General features: G+C 40.8%; 2 protein-coding genes across 3 annotated transcripts in view; both read right to left on the bottom strand.

The window, feature by feature from the left end:
• adamts17 (ADAM metallopeptidase with thrombospondin type 1 motif, 17) overlaps positions 1-2,423 on the bottom strand; it is an 82,347-nt gene extending 79,924 nt beyond the window's left edge. Inside the window, exons 1-2 of one of the 2 annotated variants that reach the window (XM_061875608.1) lie at positions 1,996-2,423; positions 1,576-1,862 (exon numbers count right to left, since the gene is read on the bottom strand). In XM_061875608.1, the coding sequence (XP_061731592.1) occupies positions 1,576-1,862; positions 1,996-2,056 (348 nt within the window). In that variant the 5' untranslated portion in view covers positions 2,057-2,423. The remainder of the gene's footprint in view (positions 1-1,575; positions 1,863-1,995) is intronic. The other variant, XM_061875604.1, reaches the window with a different exon arrangement.
• A 1,210-nt stretch (positions 2,424-3,633) lies between these two features.
• cers3a (ceramide synthase 3a) overlaps positions 3,634-20,715 on the bottom strand; it is a 44,886-nt gene continuing 27,804 nt past the window's right edge. Inside the window, exons 4-12 of the mRNA XM_061875632.1 lie at positions 18,086-18,203; positions 17,890-18,008; positions 17,757-17,814; positions 17,651-17,701; positions 11,009-11,101; positions 10,825-10,953; positions 10,628-10,734; positions 4,233-4,386; positions 3,634-4,152 (exon numbers count right to left, since the gene is read on the bottom strand). Coding sequence (XP_061731616.1) covers positions 4,006-4,152; positions 4,233-4,386; positions 10,628-10,734; positions 10,825-10,953; positions 11,009-11,101; positions 17,651-17,701; positions 17,757-17,814; positions 17,890-18,008; positions 18,086-18,203 — 976 coding nt within the window. The 3' untranslated portion in view covers positions 3,634-4,005. The remainder of the gene's footprint in view (positions 4,153-4,232; positions 4,387-10,627; positions 10,735-10,824; positions 10,954-11,008; positions 11,102-17,650; positions 17,702-17,756; positions 17,815-17,889; positions 18,009-18,085; positions 18,204-20,715) is intronic.

Raw genomic sequence — 20,715 nt, 5'->3', positions numbered from 1 at the left:
GTACACTTCCGACTATCAGGTACACTTAAACTCACTTGGACGTACACTTCCGACTATCAGGTACAGTTAAACTCACTTGGACGTACACTTCCGACTATCAGGTACAGTTAAACTCACTTGGACGTACACTTCCGACTATCAGGTACAGTTAAACTCACTTGGACGTACACTTCCGACTATCAGGTACACTTAAACTCACTAAAACACTAGCAACACAATAGAAAGATAAGGGATTTCCCAGAATTATCCTAGTAAATATCTCTAAAAACATATGAATAACTTGATTTTTTTTCCTAGTCCGTCGCTATCAATATCCTCAAACATCCTCGCTCAAATTAATGGGGAAATTGTCGTTTTCTCGGTCTGAATAGTTGTTTTTGTTGGAGGCTCCCATTAAAATCAATGTGAATATATGAGTTGCCCTCAACATGTGACGTCATCGTCTGCGACTTCCGGTAGAGGCAGGGCTTTTCTCCAGTTGCCAACTTTATCGTGGATGTTCTCCCTGGGTTCAAATCCCAGCAGTACCTTTTAGGGCAGCACAAACTGTATGCAAAGACGGATCCCACTGTCTACCAATTAAACTAACGACATTTGGAGATGTTTGCCTTTCCATGTTTCTATTGAATAGCTGTAAATCTGTTTAAATACCACTTCTGTTGCTACGTTGGACTTTTTTACAGATTTAATCGTCAATCAAGATGTGCAAATCTTTCCATTTTTTATTGTCAATCTCAGGTGGTGCTGAGACTTAGTTGGTTAAAGTGCCTGTTAAGTATACATCAGATTCCAGGTTCAAATCCCAGAGGTTCCTTTTGAGGTGAAAGTTTTAGAATTAATGTATTCAACAGAAGACTTGAGAGTGGGCTTCACGGTGGCAGAGGGGTTAGTGCGTCTGCCTCACAATACGAAGGTCCTGGGTTCGAATCCAGGCTCGGGATCTTTCTGTGTGGAGTTTGCATGTTCTCCCCGTGACTGCGTGGGTTCCCTCCGGGTACTCCGGCTTCCTCCCACTTCCAAAGACATGCACCTGGGGATAGGTTGATTGGCAACACTAAATTGGCCCTAGTGTGTGAATGTGAGTGTGAATGTTGTCTGTCTATCTGTGTTGGCCCTGCGATGAGGTGGCGACTTGTCCAGGGTGTACCCTGCCTTCCGCCCGATTGTAGCTGAGATAGGCGCCAGCGCCCCCCGCGACCCCGAAAGGGAATAAGCGGTAGAAAATGGATGGATGGATGGTTCTCTACTAAATCCTTTTAGCAAAAATATGGCAATATCGCCAAATGATGAAGTATGACACATAGAATGGAGCTGCTATCCCCGTTTAAATAAGAACATCTCATTTCAGTCGGCCTTTAAAGATAAAAAACAGCCTGCATGGCAGCTTTGTGTTATTAGAGTCAAAGTTGCAACTTTTCATCGTTAAATTTCACATGTTTGCTCTTACATTACACTTTTTTAATTTTTTTTTATTAGCTTGTTGCACTTTGGACACCCCTGTTCTGGATCAGAACCACAAGGCGGGAAACAAACCAGAACCATCAGGACTGAACCGACAGGTAGAAGAATACTTACCAGGCCTCCACAGGTGCTGAGAGACACCAGGGATTCCGGGTGGTCTTGGACGGAACCGGAGTAGAGGCAGAGCTGGTCCCGGTCCAGTCGGCTGAGCGCCGGACTCCGCCCCCCTCGCCTGTCCTCCACCAGCAGGGCGGCCGACACCAGGCCGAAGTCCCGGGTTACGTTCAGGCGGAGCTTCCTTCCGAACGCGGGCAGCGACACCATCAGGTGGTCCGGGTCAGCAGGTTGGTGGACGGGCAGCAGCATCGGCACCACCTCCTCCGTGTCCACGTCAGACTGGACTAAAGGGATGTTTTTTTATTATTTTTTTAAAAAATAAAATTTAAATGTACATTTTTTAACACAAACGTGCACGCGCACCAAGCGTTCTCGACAACGCTGAAAGGAACACAAATGTTTTCGGTCGGTTCTTACCGGCGAGTTCGACGCCGAGCAGCGCGAAGAGCAGAAGGCGAGCGACGCAGCGGTTCTGCATGACGAACCCCAAGAACCGGACCACGACCGGGACCGGGACTTTAGGGGTCAGGACGAGGAGGTTCGGCGGGGAATCACCGCCACACTTTTCCAAAACTTCACTAAAGGGAGGAGGAGGGGGGGTCAAGCTGCCGAAGACACGCCCATGCGCGCCGACTCCGCCTTTTCTGGCTCCCGATTGGCTCAGCGGAACATTGAGCTCGGGAGTACCTCGCCTCTCATTGGCTGGCCCTGCTGTCAATCACCGCATGGGGGTGAAACCTTACACGTGGTCTCAAGCGGAACAAAAAAGTGTTTTTAAATGTGATGATTAATTATCATATTTTTATCCAGAACATTTAAACAATTATTATATTAATAAAATATTATATTCACACGCTCGATTTTTACATTATACCTTTTTTTTGCAGGATTTACTCTTTTTTCTTTAAAAAGAGCAGGGGTCTAAAAGTCACTTGACCTACTACGTGAGTTTTGTGGTCCTCTGATGTCCTGTGTTTTAACATTTTGATTTCTATTTACTGTTTTAATTGGTTTCACCCTTAAAATAGTTTTTAATCATATTTATTTCATATTGTTTTTACATTGCTTTTATATGTATTTTTAATTTTTGAATTCAGTCATTGGTGGAGCTCAGGATAGTATTTGAATGTTGTTTTTAATATTGTTGTGCAGCACTTTGGACACATTTTGTTGTTTAAATGTGCTATATAAATAAAGTGGATTGGATTGGATTTACCTGGGGGCCACTGGATGCAGAAACTGGGTAAGGCTGGGTCGCAAGAAAATATTTCTGTAAAAAATCAAACATCCACTTTTCAATGAACTTACCTTCTTTGAATGGCTTTGCCGCCCTAGCAACATTCTTGCCTACCCTCCCAATTTTTCCGGGATACTCCCGTATTTCAGTACACCTCCCGGGGCATCCATTCTCCCGAATTTGTCCCAATTTTCACCCGGCCAAAGAAATTCAGGGCCATAATATCAAACAAGAATGACGAACCCATTTCGGTAGAACATCCGCACCGAAACACAATAGAACAAATACCCATAACCCTTTGCAGCACTAACTACCATGAATTGATGAAGGTGGACCCCGACTTAAACAAGTTGAAAAACTTATTGGGGTGTTACCATTTAGTGGTCAATTGTACGGAATATGTACTGTACTGTGCAATCTATTACTAAAAGTATCAATCAATCAATCAATCAAAACTCTTCCGGGCTTCAATATACACCACCTCAACCGACGCACGGAGGTGATGGGGGGTGGGGGGCAGGATTTGGGGGGGATGGGGTTTGGTGGTAGCGGGGGTGTATATTGTAGCCCGGAAGAATTAGGGCTGCATGGGATTCTGGGTATTTGTTCTGTTGTGTTACGGTGCGGATGTTCTCCCCAAAATGTGTTTGTCTTTCTTGTTTGGTGTGGGTTCACAGTGTGGCGCATACTAACCTGCATACTTTTGGTGCGTTGCTAAGCAGGCAATAATTAAAGGGAAAATATCATCTTTATGTTTGAATCTTCAAGTGTGTTAAAGACATGACGCATTAAAAGTATTTTTAAAAATTGCAATTCGGTTGTTATGATAACATAATGAAGGTTTATTACAACTTGATTGTGTTTTTTTTTTGTCACTTTACTAATAAGGACGCGGTTTTGGCGGGGACAGGAAGTGGCAGAGAAAGTGGACACGGTGAAGACAGAAGATGTCGTGCTCGACGAGTGAAGACGTCTTGAATGTTTAGGACCACTTAAAGTGAAAGAAAGAGAGGATGAAGACGTAAAGCTGATAATAATTTAGGTCACTTCTCATTAAAAAAAGACTAATATCAAATGTTTCAGTGTCCTGCCAAGCAGGAACAATGCCGAGCCGCCTACATTTCCCACAATGTTGTGAAAGTGCCTTCAAGGAGTGTTGTTGTTGTATGGGATCACCACTAGGGGGCGCCTCAGTGCAGCGTCTTGTAGTGGCAGACATTGTCAGAGGCCAAACAGTCCAGGCAGCCATTGTTGTTTTTTGCAACGACGTCATCGCCAGTCAGGCTGCTCTCTTCCTCCTCATCATCCTCGTGGTCGCTCCTCTCGTCCCTGGTCAGCTGACACACAAACAAGCACGCCCACAGAGTTTGTTAAAAAAGGTGGGCGGGGCCATCGCGCAGGGGCCGCACGGACTTACGGTGCCGAAGATGAACTTCCTGACCATGGCGAGGATGAGGAGGGCCCAGAAGACGTGCAGGCCGAGGAGGAGGAGGAGCATGGCGTTGAAGAAGTAGTAGCCGAAGAAGGCGGGGTAATGGTGGAGGGGGTACACCCACGTGCAGTGAATCAGCCTGAAGCAAACAGGAAGTCACTCAATGTCTCGAATTGAATACTTCCGTCAGTACACCTCGATAAGTACACTGCGGCAGTCTTTCAGTTCGGGCACTTGCGTACTTACACTTTGTCTTCTGAGTGCACAAGTCCCATAATAATGAGAAGTGCACGGTCAGCATCAGGGCTGGTTGTCATGTCCTGGGGATCATGTTTAGTTTGGCTATGTTCCGTTTGGTTTTTGTCAGTTCCTGTTTTTTCACTCCCTGCTCTGTTTCCATGACAACCTATTAGTTTCCACCTGTCCTCGTGTCACGCACCTGATTCATTTGGACTCATGCCCACATCACTATTTAAGCCTGCAGTTGCCAGGCAGTCAGCCTTGCGACATCACCCTCCATACGCCCTTGTGATTCATGCTGATGATCCATGCTGCTCGTTTTCACGCTCTTTTCTCGTTCCAAGTAAGTTTTCTTTATTCATTCCATAGTTTGCAAGTTTTGTTTTATGTCCGTAGTTCTGACTTTGTGCGAGTTTTTGTTTATACCTTTTGTTTTTGTGGTACTTTTAAGTGTTAAAATTAAAAGATGTCATTACCTTCACGCCATGTCCAATCCAGTTGCTTCGCACCTCGGGAAAACAATCCACACCATAGTCCTAGTCTTGACACTGGGCATCGAAGATCGACTGAACCCGGGATTAACATTCCGATTCTCACGGAATCGTTCAACATTTTTCATTTCAATTCCTTGTTCCGATGCCCGATCAGAAGAAATATCCCCCATAAACACAAGATAATGGCCAAAGTGTAAACCAGACCTGGGCAAAATACGGCCCATTAAGATTTTCGATACGGCCCGCCAGACATTCTACTAGGGCTGGGCGATATTTCGATATACTCGAAATATCGCGGGTTTGTCTCTGTGCGATACAGAAAATGACTATATCGTGATATTTGAGTATACATTTTAATGTAGTTGCTTTTAGCTGCGGGCATTACACACATGCTTCTCATCACTCTTTGTTGTCTCTGCTTCTCACAGAAACATAAAAGCAGCACACCTTCTTACATACGTCACATACGGATACGCCCTCGCGGAGCAAAGAGGTAGCGGCTTGGGTAACGTTAGCTGTGGTGCGAGTGGTAATACGAGAGAAAGAAGGTGCGAATCTGGTAACAAACGAAGGAAGAATTAATTCCCAAGAAAAACAGCAGGGGGTCCATCGTCTGGCGGTGGTTTGGCTTCAAGCGGGAAGATGTCAAACAGACAACCGTAATTTGTCAAGTGTGGGGCAAAAGAGTTGCTACAAAAAGTAGCATTACTGCTAATGTGTAGCATCGTTTGAAAAGTCACCCTGTACACCAGGGGTGCCCATTACATCGATCGCGAGCTACCAGTCGACCGCGGGGGGTGTGTCAGTCGATCTCGAGCCAGGCTTTTTAAAAAAATAGACCTAAAAATGAGTGATCATCAATCTTCACCAAGACGTCACTTAAATGACATTCACGGTACCGGAGGGTCTTGTGAGATGACGCTGGCTGCTGCAAGATCATTATTATGACAATATGACCGAGAGGAAGGCCAGAAACACTTTTTATTTCAACAGACTCTCGCGCCGTACCTTCTGTCAAAACTCTAAAGGCCGACTGCACATTTCCTATCTTCACAATAAAAGCCCTGCTTCATGCTGCCTGCGCTAACTAAATACAGAGTCTCGGAAAACTGGCGTGCACAAGCGATCCCTCAGAAAGCTGACGTGCACATCCCTTGTGCACGTCAGCTTTCTGAGACTCTTATTTTGTTAGCGCAGGCAGCATGAAGCAGGGCTTTTATTGTGAAGATAGGAAATGTGCAGTCGGCCTTTAGAGTTTTGACGGAAGGGACGGCGCGAAAGTCTGTTGAAATAAAAAGTGTTTCTCGCCTTCCTCTCGGTCATTTTTTCATAATAATGAACTGGCAGCAGCCAGCGTCATCTCACAAGACCCTCGGGTGCCGTGAATGTCAATCAAGCAAGCTACGGAATTTGCCGCCAATGTTTTTCTTGTAAAGTGTATGGAAGCTGGATGAATTAGATGCCAAAAACCAACCACTTTCATGTGGTATTGTACAGAAAGGACAACTTTTTTTCTCCTCCATTTGAAAATGTGGGCGTTATCATCATTACTGTCTGATTCCAATCAATGCAAGTCATCAGAATCAGGTAATACACCAACTTATATTCTTGTCTTCGTGAAAGAAAGACATCTATATGTGTTACACATGCTTGTATTATCATTAAACACATTTAACTTGTTTACAAAAATGTCTCTTTCATAAATAAATAAATATAAATGATATATATAAATGAGGTAGATCCCCTCGAGTTGGTCAATTGAAAAGTAGCTCGCCTGCAGAAAAAGTGTGGGCACCCTTGCGCTAGAGAATGAAGAGTGCTTGAAACTCTGCGTGTCGACATCACCGTTCGGTGCCACACCAACAAAATGCAGAGGCAACCATTTCCACATCAACACCGTATGATAAAAGTAGTCAACAACAGAAGGAGATAAATTCCGCAGTAACCGACCACATAGCGAAGGACGAACGCTATTTGATTTCCTATTATGCAGCTCATTTTTATTTGACACTTATTGAAATATCTTGTGTGACATCATGCACAAAAGTGCACCTTAATTTAGTGTTGTTTTGATATGTCATCTTAGTGACATCATGCACAAAAGTGCACAAATAGCTTGTTTTAAAATGTTTCTGACAATCTTGCACTTTCTGTTTTGAAATGACATGAATGTTTGTGCCACTGCTTAATAACTGTTTAATAAATACAGTTTTGGTCAATTGACTTAGTTGGGATTTCCTTCTCTGCATGAAAGTTAAAAAAATGAGCAAATATGAATGCAGTACGAAGAAGAATGTTTGAATGTAGACACATAGAATCATCATACTGCTGTCATTACATGCATCAAGTGTTCATTCAAGGCCAAGGTAAAATATCGAGATATATATCGTGTATCGTGATATGGCCTAAAAATATCGAGATATTAAAAAAGGGCCATATCGCCCAGCCCTACGTTAAACATTTTTTTTTTTTACACCTTTAACATTAAAACTGTCATTATGATGTGCAGTACTATTTTTAAATTACCGTAGGTCTTGAACTATAGAAAGTATTTCAATGGTGGAAATCTGCGCTTTTAAGTGTTGTACGAGTTATTACAGGAATTTACATCACAGCAGCTCAGACGAGGAACAAACCAGAGTGGGCGGGGTTTGTTTTCATAGCAGCCAGCCCGAAACGCTAGAGTCAGGAACAGATGCGAAAGCAGCTTTTCAACCGATAATATAACATATTGTAGGTGTTTACTACACTTTGCATTCATATTTCGCTTTTTTTTTTTTTTTTACATTTGTTGTGTTTTGCTTGATTGTAAAAGATACACAACTATTGAGGAGCTGGTCTGATGTTGTAAGAGGAGCGACGTTCATATGTTGTTAATATTCAGTGTTTTATTGTTCATATCTAATATTGTAAATCCCACATAAAAGAGGAGCAATGTTCATATGTTGTTAATAAAGATAGATGGATAGATAGATAGATAGATAGATAAATAGATAGATAGATAGATAGATAGATAGATAGATAGATAGATAGATAGATAGATAGATAGATAGATAGATAGATAGATAGATAGATAGATAGTACTTTATTGATTCCTTCAGGAAAATTTAAATAAATAAAATTCAGTGTTTTATTTTTTTAGTTAATATTTTAAAACCCACATAAGAGGAGCGATGTTTATATGTTGTTAATATTCAGTGTTTTATTGTTCATAGTTAATATTTCAAATCCCATATAAAAGAGGAGCGACATTCATATGTTGTTAATATTCAGTGTTTTATTTTTCTTAGTTAATATTTTAAATCCCACATAAGAGGAGCAATGTTCATATGTTGTTAATATCCATCCATCCATTTTGTACCGCTTATTCCCTTTTTGAGTGCGGGGGCCGCTGGCGCCTATCTCAGCTACAATTGGGCGGAAGGCGGGGTACACCCTGGACAAGTCGTCACCTCATCGCAGGATGTTGTTAATATTCAGTGTTTTATTGTTCATAGTTAAATCACACATTATTTATTTTCATGTATATTTGGGGTGTTCCATTCAGTAAAAAAAAACCCTGTAAAATTCAATTCTGTTTTTCCGAGTTGGCCTGTCGTAACTTTTTTAGAATTTTATTGGACATTGTGACTTTTGGTATTAGTGTTCCTGTAAAAAAGGGACCCAAACACACATACTGCACAGCAGATATTTTACAGCTAAATGTGTACATGTAATTTATACACACATACACATTATTTTCTCTCAATGTGGCCCCCGAATCAAAATATTTGCCCAGTTCTGGTGTAAGCACTCAAAGTACACAAATCAAGACACAGTAACGGTCTTTGTTGGCAGGACCATTTCTGTCAATGCATGCGTTTTACTGCCACCTACTGGCCTAACTAAAACTGCCAGGTCTTCATCCCAAAACATCATCAGCACGACAGATTGAAAGGATGTCCAAACTTTATCCACAGGGGGCCGCTCACTGAAAAATCAAAGGACGCAGGGGCCCATTTGATATATATATATATATATATATATATATATATTAGGGCTGTGAATCTTTGGGTGTCCCACAAATCAATTCAATATCGATTCTTGGAGTCACGATTCAATAATATATTGATTTTTTTCGATTCGATTCGATTCTCGATTAAAAAACGATATTTTTCCGTTTCAAAATGATTCTTTATTCATTCAATACATAGATTTCAGCAGGATCTACCCCAGTCTGCTGACATGCTAGCAGAGTAATAGATTTTAAAAAAAAAAGCTTTTATAATTGTAAAGGACAATGTTTTATCAACTGATTGCAATAATGTAAATTTGTTTTAACTATTAAACAAACCAAAAAATATGACTTATTTTATCTTTGTGAAAACATTGGACACAGTGTGTTGTCCAGCTTATGAGATGCCATGCAAGTGTAAGCCACTGTGACACTATTGTTCTTTTTGATTATTTTTATAAATGTCTAATGATAATGTCAATGAGGGATTTTTAATCACTGCTATGCTGAAATTATAACTAATATTGATACTGTTGTTGATAATATTCACTACTTTTGTTTTGTTCTGTGTGGTGTTTGTGTCTCCTCTCAATTGCTCTGTTTATTGCAGTTCTGAGTGTTGCTGGCTCAGGTTTGGTTTTGGAATTGGATTGCATTGTTATGGTATTGCTGTGTATTGGCTTGTTGGATTGATTAGAAAATAAATAAAAAAATAAATACACTTTTTTTTCAAAAAAACAAAACAAAAATTCGATTTTTTAAAAATGAGAATCGATTCTGAATCGCACAACATAAACAATTCGATTCGTATTCGAATCGATTTTTCCCACACCCCTATATATATATATATATATATATATATATATATATATATATATATATATATATATATATATATATATATATATATAACCCTTAGGACTCCCCTCAAGTTTGGTGAATGTTAAAGGTTCCAGGAAACAAAAAGGTCTCAGTTATAAAAGTTTGAAAAAAATAAATATATATACATATGTGTATATATATATATATATATATATATATATATGTGTGTGTGTATATATAATACATATATATATGTGTATATATATGTATATATAATACATATATATATATATATGTGTATATATATACGTATATATGTATGTATGTTTATATATGTGTGTGTATATATATATATATATATATATATATATATATATATATATATATATATCATATATATATATATATATATATATGTGTGTGTGTATATATAATACATATATATATATATGTGTATATATATATATGTATATATGTATGTATGTTTATATATGTGTGTGTGTGTATATATATATATATATATATATATATATATATATATATATATACACACATACGTATATATACACAAGTCTACATGGCAGCTTTGGGCTTTTAAGAATCAACATTTCAACTTTTTCCTCTTCACAACACACCTGTTTGCTCTTTTCTTCCACTTCTTATGACTTTTTTTTTTGCAATTGTATTTCCAGTATGTGATGCTGGCCGTTAATAAAACAGCTGTGGATAGCAAGCGGCCCCCCCAAACCACACTTTGGACACCCTTGCTATACACGCACCCCCGTTTACACAACACGCAAACATGCGAAGGCGCACGAACATAAACTGACCAGAAGGGGAAGATGACGAGACGCGTGACGATGAAGACGAGAGCAAAAAGCACAAAAACGAGTTGGCAGCTTTTCTCCATTTTGGCGTAATTCAGCAGTTTGGCCGCCTGAGAGCAATTAAAACAAAACAAAAAAAACGACAACATGTGGTCAGGTGTTTGTGTATTGAACAACAGGAAACAGGACGTGTGACTGACCTCCAACAAGACGTCGGAGGCGTCGTGGACCAACAGGACCAGCGTTCCCACGCGGATGTAGTTGACGCACCAGGAGAAGGACAGGAGCACCAGGGTGGCGGCGTGGTGGACCATCTGCTCCCTGAAGTCCTGAACAAGACAAGCAGCCATCATCTTCATCTTATGGCGGGAAGTCAGCGCTCACCTTCCTCTTGACATCGGAGAAGACGCTGAAGAGCAGGGAGACGTAGAAGCTCATCTCCAGGATGTAGTACCAGTACTGGGAGTCCAGCAGGGACTTGGTGCACAAACACACACACAATGTACAGTTGGGGTCAAAAGTTTACGTACACTTGTAAAGAACATCATGTCATGGCTGTCTTGAGTTTCCAATCATTTCTACAACTCTTATTTTTTGTGATTGAGTTATTGGAGCACTTACTTGTTGGTCACAAAAAAACATTCATGAAGTTTGGTTCTTTTATGAATTTATTATGGGTCTACTGAAAATGTGACTAAATGTGCAGGGTCAAAAGTAGACATACAGCAATGTTAATATTTGCTTACATTAAATTACATTGGATTAGATAGTACTTTATTTACTGTAATCCTTCAGGAAAATTCAAATTTTCAGCACAATCCCATTCAAGATCAGACAAACATTACAGGGAGACAGAACAGGATCGCTGACAGGTCTGCCGGCTTCCAGAGCCCCTTACAAAAAATCAATCAATCAAACTTATATAGCCCTAAATCACTAGTGTCTCAAAGGGCTGCACAAACCACTACGACATCCTCGGTAGGCCCACATAAGGGCAAGGAAAACTCACACCCAGTGGGACGTCGGTGACAATGATGACTATGAGAACCTTGGAGAGGAGGAAAGCAATGGATGTGGAGCGGGTCTAACATGATACTGTGAAAGTTCAATCCATAATGGATCCAACACAGTCGCGAGAGTCCAGTCCAAAGTACATATGAAACATCAAACATCAAAGAACACAAAGGACATTAAAGACATTAAAGCAGCTGATGCAACCACCCACTTCTACATACAACTATTAATAAAAAGTAAAAGAAACTTATACACCAGGGGTAGGGAAACTATGGCTCTAGAGCCAGATGTGGCTCTTTTGATGACTGCACCTGGCTCTCAGATACATCTTAGCTGACATTGCTTAGTAGAAGCATTTAAGTCTCACCTTAAAACTCATTTGTATACTCTAGCCTTTAAATAGACTCCATTTTTAGACCAGTTGATCTGCCGTTTCTTTTCTTTTTCTCCTATGTCCCACTCTCCCTTGTGGAGGGGGTCCGGTCCGATCCGGTGGCCATGTACTGCTCGCCTGTGTATCGGCTGGGGACATCTCTGTACTGCTGATCCGCCTCCGCTTGGGATGGTTTCCTGCTGGCATCCATTGCTTTCCTCCTCTCCAAGGTTCTCATAGTCATCATTGTCACCGACGTCCCACTGGGTGTGAGTTTTTCCTTGCCCTTATGTGGGCCTACCGAGGATGTCGTAGTGGTTTGTGCAGCCCTTTGAGACACTAGTGATTTAGGGCTATATAAGTAAACATTGATTGATTGATTGATTAACACAGGGGTGTCAAACTCAAATACAGAGTGGGCCAAAATTCTAAACTGAACAAAGCCACGGGCCAAAGTTGAACAACTTAACATTTTAATAGGGACCCAAACAAGTTTTGCATTGAATATTGAACAAGCAAGGCTTATATAACTTTATAGTGACTTGCAAAATCCAGTTTTGTTGGTAGCGGGGGTGTATATTGTAGCGTCCCAGAAGAGTTAGTGCTGCAAGGGGTTCTGGGTATTTGTTCTGTTTATGTTGTGTTACGGTGCGGATGTTCTCCCGAAATGTGTTTGTCATTCTTGTTTGGTGTGGGTTCACAGTGTGGTGTAACAGTGTTAAAGTTGTTTATACGGCCACCCTCAGTGTGACCTGTATGGCTGTTGACCAAGTATGCCTTGCATTCACTTGCGTGTGTGTAGAAGCCGCATATATTACGTGACTGGGCCGGCACGCTGTTTGTATGGAGGAAAAGCGGATGTGACGACAGGTTGTAGAGGACGCTAAAAGCAGTACCTTTAAGGCCCGCCCCCAATATTGTTGTCCGGGTGGAAATTTGGGAGAATGGTTGCCCCGAGAGATTTTTGGGGGTGGGGGGGCTCCTGAAATTCGTGATTCTCCTGGAAAAATCGGGAGGGTTGGCAAGTATGAAAATTAGCGTTGAATACGGTGATACAGCGGCTCTGCCACTGTATAATACCCGCGGGCCAGCTCTAATGTTCATGTATTAATGCCTCAGGGGCCAAATGAAATTACACGGCGGGCCAAATTTTGCCCGCGGGCCAGAGTTTGACACCCATGGCTTAACACGATAAGTAATGAATAATTCCGCTGGTAGTCATAGTGTCAAAAATAATGTTCAAAATATAAAACATTCTCATGCATTTTAATCCATCCGTCCGGTTTCTACCGCACCTGTTTAAGAAGTCTCATTAATGGTAAGAAGTATTTTATGTATTGTTGGTCTTATTAAAAAGAATAAGAGACTTATTATACACTAAAAATGTTGGTTTTACCTAAAAATGCACGCATTTAGTTGTGTTTAGTCTTAAAAAAATATGATATGGCTCCCACGGAAATACTTTTTAAAATATTTGGCTTGTATGGCTCTCTCAGCCAAAAAGGTTCCCGAGCCCTGTTATACCTTGCTCATTGTCCCCTGGCAAGTTCCACTGCAATAAGGCGCTTTTGCTAGCCATCCACAAGCTTCTGGTTGAATTTTTCTCTTGACAAAATTGGTGCAGTTCAGCTAAATTTCTGTGGTTTTCTGACATGGACTTGTTTCTTCCACATTGGACTTGGGGACGGCCATTCTAAAACCTTCATTCTAGCCATTCCTTTACCACTTTTGATGTGTGTTTGGGGTCGTTGTCCTGTTGGAACACCCAACTGCGCCCAATCTCCGGGCTGATGATTTTGGTTTTTTCTGAAGAATTTGTATGTAATCTTCCTTTTAAATTGTCCCACTTACTCTATGTAAATCACCAGTTCCATTGGCAGCAAAACAGGCCCATAGCATAATACTACCACCACCATGCTTGACGGTAGGTGTGGTGTTCATGGGATTAAAGGCCTCACCTATGCTCCTCCAAACATTTTGTTAAAAAGTTAAAGTTAATGTACCAATGATTGTCATACACACAAAATTATTATCTGCATTTAATCACCCCCTGGGAGGTGAGGGGAGCAGTGGGCAGCAGCGGTGACCACGCCCAGGAATCCTTTTTGGCGATTCAACCCCTAATGCCAACCCTTGATGCTGAGTGCCGAAAAGGGAGGTAATGGGTCCCATTTTTATAGTCCTTGGTATGACTCGGCGGGCAGCACGTTGAATGAGGGGTTAGTGCGTCTGCCTCACAATATGAAAATCCTGAGTAGTCCTGGGTTCAATCCCGGGCTCGGGATCTTTCTGTGTGGAGTTTGCATGTTCTCCCCGTGAATGCGTGGGTTCCCTTCGGGTACTCCGGCTTCCTCCCACCTCCAAAGACATGCACCTGGGGATAGGTTGATTGGCAACACTAAATTGGCCCTAGTGTGTGAATGTTGTCTGTCTGTGTTGGCCCTGCGATGAGGTGGCGACTTGTCCAGGGTGTACCCTGCCTTCCGCCCGATTGTAGCTGAGATAGGCGCCAGCGCCCCCCGCGACCCCGAAAGGGAATAAGCGGTAGAAAATGGATGGATGGATGGATGGATATATATATGGTGGCACGATGGAAGAGGAGTTAGTGCGTCTGCCTCACAATGCGAAGGTCCTGAGTAGTCCTGGGTTCAATCCTGGGCTCAAACTCTGGGTTCTCTGGCTTCCTCCCACCTCCAAAGACATGCACCTGGGGATAGGTTGATTGGCAACACTAAATTGGCCCTAGTGTGTGAATGTTGTCTGTCTATCTGTGTTGGCCCTGCAATGAGGTGGCGACTTGTCCAGGGTGTACTATGCCTTCCGCCCAATTGTAGCTGAGATAGGCACCAGCGCCCCCCACGACCCCAAAGGGAATAAGCGGTAGGAAATGGATGGATGGATGGTATGACTCGGTCGGGGTTTGAACTCACAACCTACCGAACTCAGGGCGGACACTCTAACCACTAGGCCAATATTGCTGGGTATTGTGGCCAAACAGCTCGATTTTTGTTTCATCCTACCAGAGATTTTTCCTCCAGATGGTCTTATCTTTGTCATTTTGATGTCAGATGAAACCTTGCCAGAAGCTTGTGGATGGCTACCAAAAGCGCCTTAACATTGCTTTATGTAGACTAGAGATGTTAAATACTGATAAATGCTTTAAAATGTAAAACCGGAAATGATCGGTATCGGCTTTCAAAAAGTAAAATGTATGACTTTTTAAAACGCCGCTGTGTACACGGACATAGAGAGAAGTACAGAGCGCCAGGCACTGTCTTTGCAGTCACATAATATCTACGGCTTTTCAAACACACAAGTGAATGCAAGGCATACTTAGTCAACAGCCATAGAGGTCACACTGAGGGTGGCCGTATAAACAACTTTAACACTGTTACAAATATGCGCCACACTGTGAACCCACACCAAATAAGAATGACAAACACATTTCGGGAGAACAGCCGCACCGTAACACAACAGAACAAATACACAGAACCCCGTGCAGCACTATATCTTCCGGGACGCTACAATATACACCTCTCAGGGAGAGCATGTCCCAAATTCTAAGCTGCTGTTTTGAGGCATGTCAAAAAAAAAAAAAGAATGCACTTTGTGACTTCAATAATAAATATGGCATTTTTTTCAATAACTTGAGTTGATTTATTTTGGAAAACCTTGTTACGTTGTTTAATGCATCCAGCGGGGCATCACAACAAAAATAAGGCATAATAATGTGTCAATTCCACGACTGTAAATATCGGTATCGGTAATTAAGAGTTGGACAATATCGGAATATTGGATATCGGCAAAAAAGCCATTATCGGACATCTCTAATGCAGTGGTCCCCAATATTTTTGTAGCTGCGGACCGGTCAACGCTTGATAATTTGTTCTTTTTTTTTTGGGTCATGAAAAAGGGAGGTTTTTGTCATAAAAAAGGGATTTTTTGGGGGGTTGGTGCACTAATTGTAAGTGTATCTTGTGTTTTTTATGTTGATTTAATAAAAAAAAATAAAAAAAATTTTTTAGAAAAACTTATTCTGCGGCCCGGTGGTTGGGGACCACTGCTCTAATGTATATTTTTGACCCAGCAGATTTGGTCACATTTTTTTTTTTTGTCATGAAAAAGGGAGGTTTTTGTCATAAAAAAGGGAGTTTTTTTTGTTTTGGGTTGGTGCAGTAATTGTAAGTGTATCTTGTGTTTTTTATGTTGATTTAGTAAAAAAAATAAAAATGTATAAAAACCTCTTCTGCGGCCCGGTGGTTGGGGACCACTGCTCTAATGCATATTTTTGACCCAGCAGATTTGGTCACATTTTTGGTCACTTTTTTTTTTTGTCATGAAAAAGGGAGGTTTTTGTCATAAAAAACGGAGTTTTTTTGTGTTGGTGCACTAATTGTAAGTGTATCTTGTGTTTATTATGTTGATTTAATAAAAAAATAAAAAAATAAATTTATAAAAACTTATTCTGCGGCCCGGTGGTTGGGGACCACTGCTCTAATGTATACTTTTGACCCAGCAGATTTGGTCGCATTTTTGGTAAAATTTTTTTTTTTTTGTCATGAAAAAGGGAGGTTTTTGTCATAAAAATTTGAGTTTTTTTGTGTTGGTGCAGTAATTGTAAGTGTATCTTGTGTTTTTTATGTTGATTTAATAAAAAAAATAAAAATACGAATTTATAAAAACGTATTCTGCGGCCCGGTGGTTGGGGACCACAGCTCTAATGTATACTTTTGACCCAGCAGATTTGGTCCCATTTTCAGTAGAGCCATAATAAATTCACAAAAGAAGCAAACTTCACTAATGCGACCAACAAGTATGTGCTCCAATCACTACATCACAAAAACAAGTATGTGCTCCAATCACTACATCACAACAACAAGTATGTGCTCCAATCACTACATCACAAAAACAAGTATGTGCTCCAATCACTACATCACAAAAACAAGTATGTGCTCCAATCACTACATCACAAAAACAAGTATGTGCTACAATCACTACATCACAAAAACAAGTATGTGCTCCAATCACTACATCACAAAAACAAGTATGTGCTCCAATCACTACATCACAAAAACAAGTATGTGCTCCAATCACTACATCACAAAAACAAGTATGTGCTACAATCACTACATCACAAAAACAAGTATGTGCTCCAATCACTACATCACAACAACAAGTATGTGCTCCAATCACTACATCACAAAAACAAGTATGTGCTCCAATCACTACATCACAAAAACAAGTATGTGCTCCAATCACTACATCACAAAAACAAGTATGTGCTACAATCACTACATCACAACAACAAGTATGTGCTACAATCACTACATCACAACAACAAGTATGTGCTACAATCACTACATCACAACAACAAGTATGTGCTACAATCACTACATCACAACAACAAGTATGTGCTACAATCACTACATCACAACAACAAGTATGTGCTACAATCACTACATCACAACAACAAGTATGTGCTCCAATCACTACATCACAAAAAATAAGAATTGTAGAAATGATTGTAAACTCAAGACAGCCATGACATGATGTTCTTTACAAGTGTACGTAAACTTTTGACCACGACTGTATTTGTTATGGTACTCAGGCTAATTGAAGGTGCAACTATTGCTACACACCTGCTTGGGGAAAGTGGTCCACACGTGTCCGGTGTCAGAGAACCATTCTTTCTGCAGGACACAAAAGTTCATTATCGGCCAGGCCAGGTCACATGTTTCAACTCACGTCGTAAAGAGCGAGCAGTCCCCCCACGGACGAGGCCAGGTAGAAGGTGAAGCGCCAGCTGCAACAGCAAACACAAGGGTGACCACACCGTTGGTCGCCACGGTAACGGCTCACAAACAAACCAGGGCGTCACCTGGCCTCGGTGAACTTCTTCAGAACCCCGGGTCGGTCTTGAACGCGTCGCCTCCTGAACCAGCGCTCCACTTGTCTCACGGACAGACAGCTTTTCTTGGACAGCCCGTCCAGGTCGGCCTGCGGGGGACGCCAGTGGGGGGGGGGGGGTTAAAGATGGCGGCGACAGGAGCGCCACCTGGTTGTGCCGCACTTGCCTGAGTGGGCTTCCTGCTGCGAGTGGCGTAGTAAAGTTTGAGGACGGCGTTGTCGTCCGGTTTGAGGTTGACCCTCGACTTGATGCCCGCACGCGCCGCCAATGGCGTGGCGACCAACCTGACGGCACGCAAGCACACGCCTGATGATTAATAGTGATAGTGCCATACCACTGATTTTCTTTAAGATCCGATACCACGTAAAAGTGAGGCCGGTATCGGCGATACAGATCCGATACTTTGTGCACGTCTGCTAAAATTAAAAAAATGTGAGTATTGTCAAAATATAACATACCCACTTTAAAATAAAATTAAAAAAGCAAAACAATAACAAAATAAGAAAAAAAAACTGCAAAAAAAATTGGAATGTAATCTGTGTTTGAACTAATAATATTTTTTATAATATACTTGTCAGGCTTGCCCCTGACAGTTTGTTTGTGTTCTAGTTTTTTCCTCTGTGTGTGTAGTATTTCCTGTCAGCGCTCTTATTTTGTTGGTTTCCCCTCAGCTGCGGCTGATTGGCACCTGACCACACCTGGTGTCAATCAGCCCACTCCTATTTGAACCTGTTTTGTCCTCCAGTCGAGTGCTGATTACTTTCACTTCTGTATTGTCGTTGCTACCCGTCATGTCGTGTCGTGTCGTATCATATCGTGTCAATGCAGCGTTGCGGTAAGTTATGTTTGATAGTGTTTGTAGCTTACTGTCTTTTGTTCCCTGCTTCCAAGTTTGTTTTCATATTATAAGTACGACTTCTGTTTCTTGCTCGATACCTGCTAGCTTCTGCGCTAGGCCTTTTTGTTTCTTATCCGCCTCGTGCGCGCTTTTTGTTGTACCCATAATAGTGATAATGTGATACCACTGATTTTCTTTAAGATCCGATACCACGTAAAAGTCAGGCTGGTATCGGCGATACCGATCCGATACTTTGAGCACGTCTGCTGAAATAAAAAAATGTGAGTATTGTCAAAATATAACATACCCACTTTAAAATAAAAATAAAAAAGCAAAACAATAATTGGAATGTAATCTGTGTTTGAACTAATAATATTTTTAATAATATACTTGTCAGGCTTGCCCCTGACGGTTTGTTTGTGTTCTAGTTTTTTCCTCTGTGTGTGTAGTATTTCCTGTCAGTGCTCTTATTTTGTTGGTTTCCTGTCTTTCTCCCTGAGCGCGGTTTCCCCTCAGCTGCGGCTGATTGGCACCTGACCACACCTGGTGTCAATCAGCCCACTCCTATTTGAACCTGTTTCGTCCTCCAGTCGAGTTCATATTATAAGTACGACTCCTGTTTCTTGCTCGATACCTGCTAGCTTCCACGCTAGGCCTTTTTGTTTGTTATCCGCCTCGTGCGCGCTTTTTGTTGTACCCCTTTGGTTTGTTCTTGTTTTAGTATTTTTATTAAATCATGTTTTCTCACTCCATGCCTGCCTCCATCTCTGCATCTTGGAGTTCGTCTAAAACAAACACTGACAATACTTAGTCACGAACAACACAAAAATTTGTATTTAAATATTTGATATCAAACTGGCCCCCGTATACTTGACTTAGTGGAAAAAATTTGCATGTCCCCGATTTAAAATATTAGAAGCTCTCAAAATGAAAATAAAATATACTTTAAATATCAACAGTGTTTAGTTAATTAATAAAAATATATATATATTCCTAACTTATGAATTAATTAAAATGACAACAACCATAATAAACACAGTTAAATGTGAAACTGAACATTAATATTTTCATGCAGGCAGAACTTTTGACACAATACAATATTATTTTTATTGTATTCTTACATAGGGGGAAAAAAACTAGTAAAACTGTAAGAAAAAAACAGCAAGAAAATTGAGACAAAGCTGAAATGTTTTAACTAATAATATTATTAATAATATACTTAGTCACCAACAACACAAAAATGTGTCTTTAAATGTTTATATCAAATGGGCCCCCCCCATACTTGACTTTTCAGTATGGGGCCCTTGGTGGAAAAAATGTGGACGCCCCCAGTCTAAAATATTAGAAGCTATCAAAAATAAAAATAAAATATACTTTAAATATCAACAGGGTTTAGTTAGTTAATAATAAAAAATAAATACTAACTTATGAATTAATTTGAAAAGTTAAATGTGAAAGTGAACATTGACATTTCCATGCAGGCAGAACTTTTGACACAATTGTATTATTATTATTTTTATTCTATTCTGTATGAAAACAGAAAACAATGAGGGGAAAAAAATGTATGTTTTGTTTTAATCTGGTGTCTGTAGGAGGACAAAAATGACAGAAACCTACCTAATTGTTAGCAATCTCACTGTTTAATATGTTTGTGTTTATCCTTGACTGATGACAGTATTTGACCAGCGCCGTTTTGCCCTACTAATTTTGTTGGTCCTTGAACTGACTGTAGTTGTTGGGACTGTGAGGCAACAGTTTGTTTACATGCACAGCTTTCTCTGACGTTGCCCCAGAAAGACGCGTTTTATGCCACTCCTTTGTCTCATTTTGTCCACCAATTGTTTTATGCTGTGCGTGAATATTAACTTATGAATTAATTTGAAAAATGACAACAACCATAATTAACACAGTTAAATGTGAAACTGAACATTAGTATTTTTGTGCGGGTAGACGCAATC

The sequence above is a fragment of the Nerophis ophidion genome, linkage group LG02 (assembly GCF_033978795.1).
Source record: "Nerophis ophidion isolate RoL-2023_Sa linkage group LG02, RoL_Noph_v1.0, whole genome shotgun sequence".
Taxonomy (NCBI): domain Eukaryota; kingdom Metazoa; phylum Chordata; class Actinopteri; order Syngnathiformes; family Syngnathidae; genus Nerophis; species Nerophis ophidion.
This window is presented reverse-complemented; position numbering and strand designations above follow the sequence as displayed.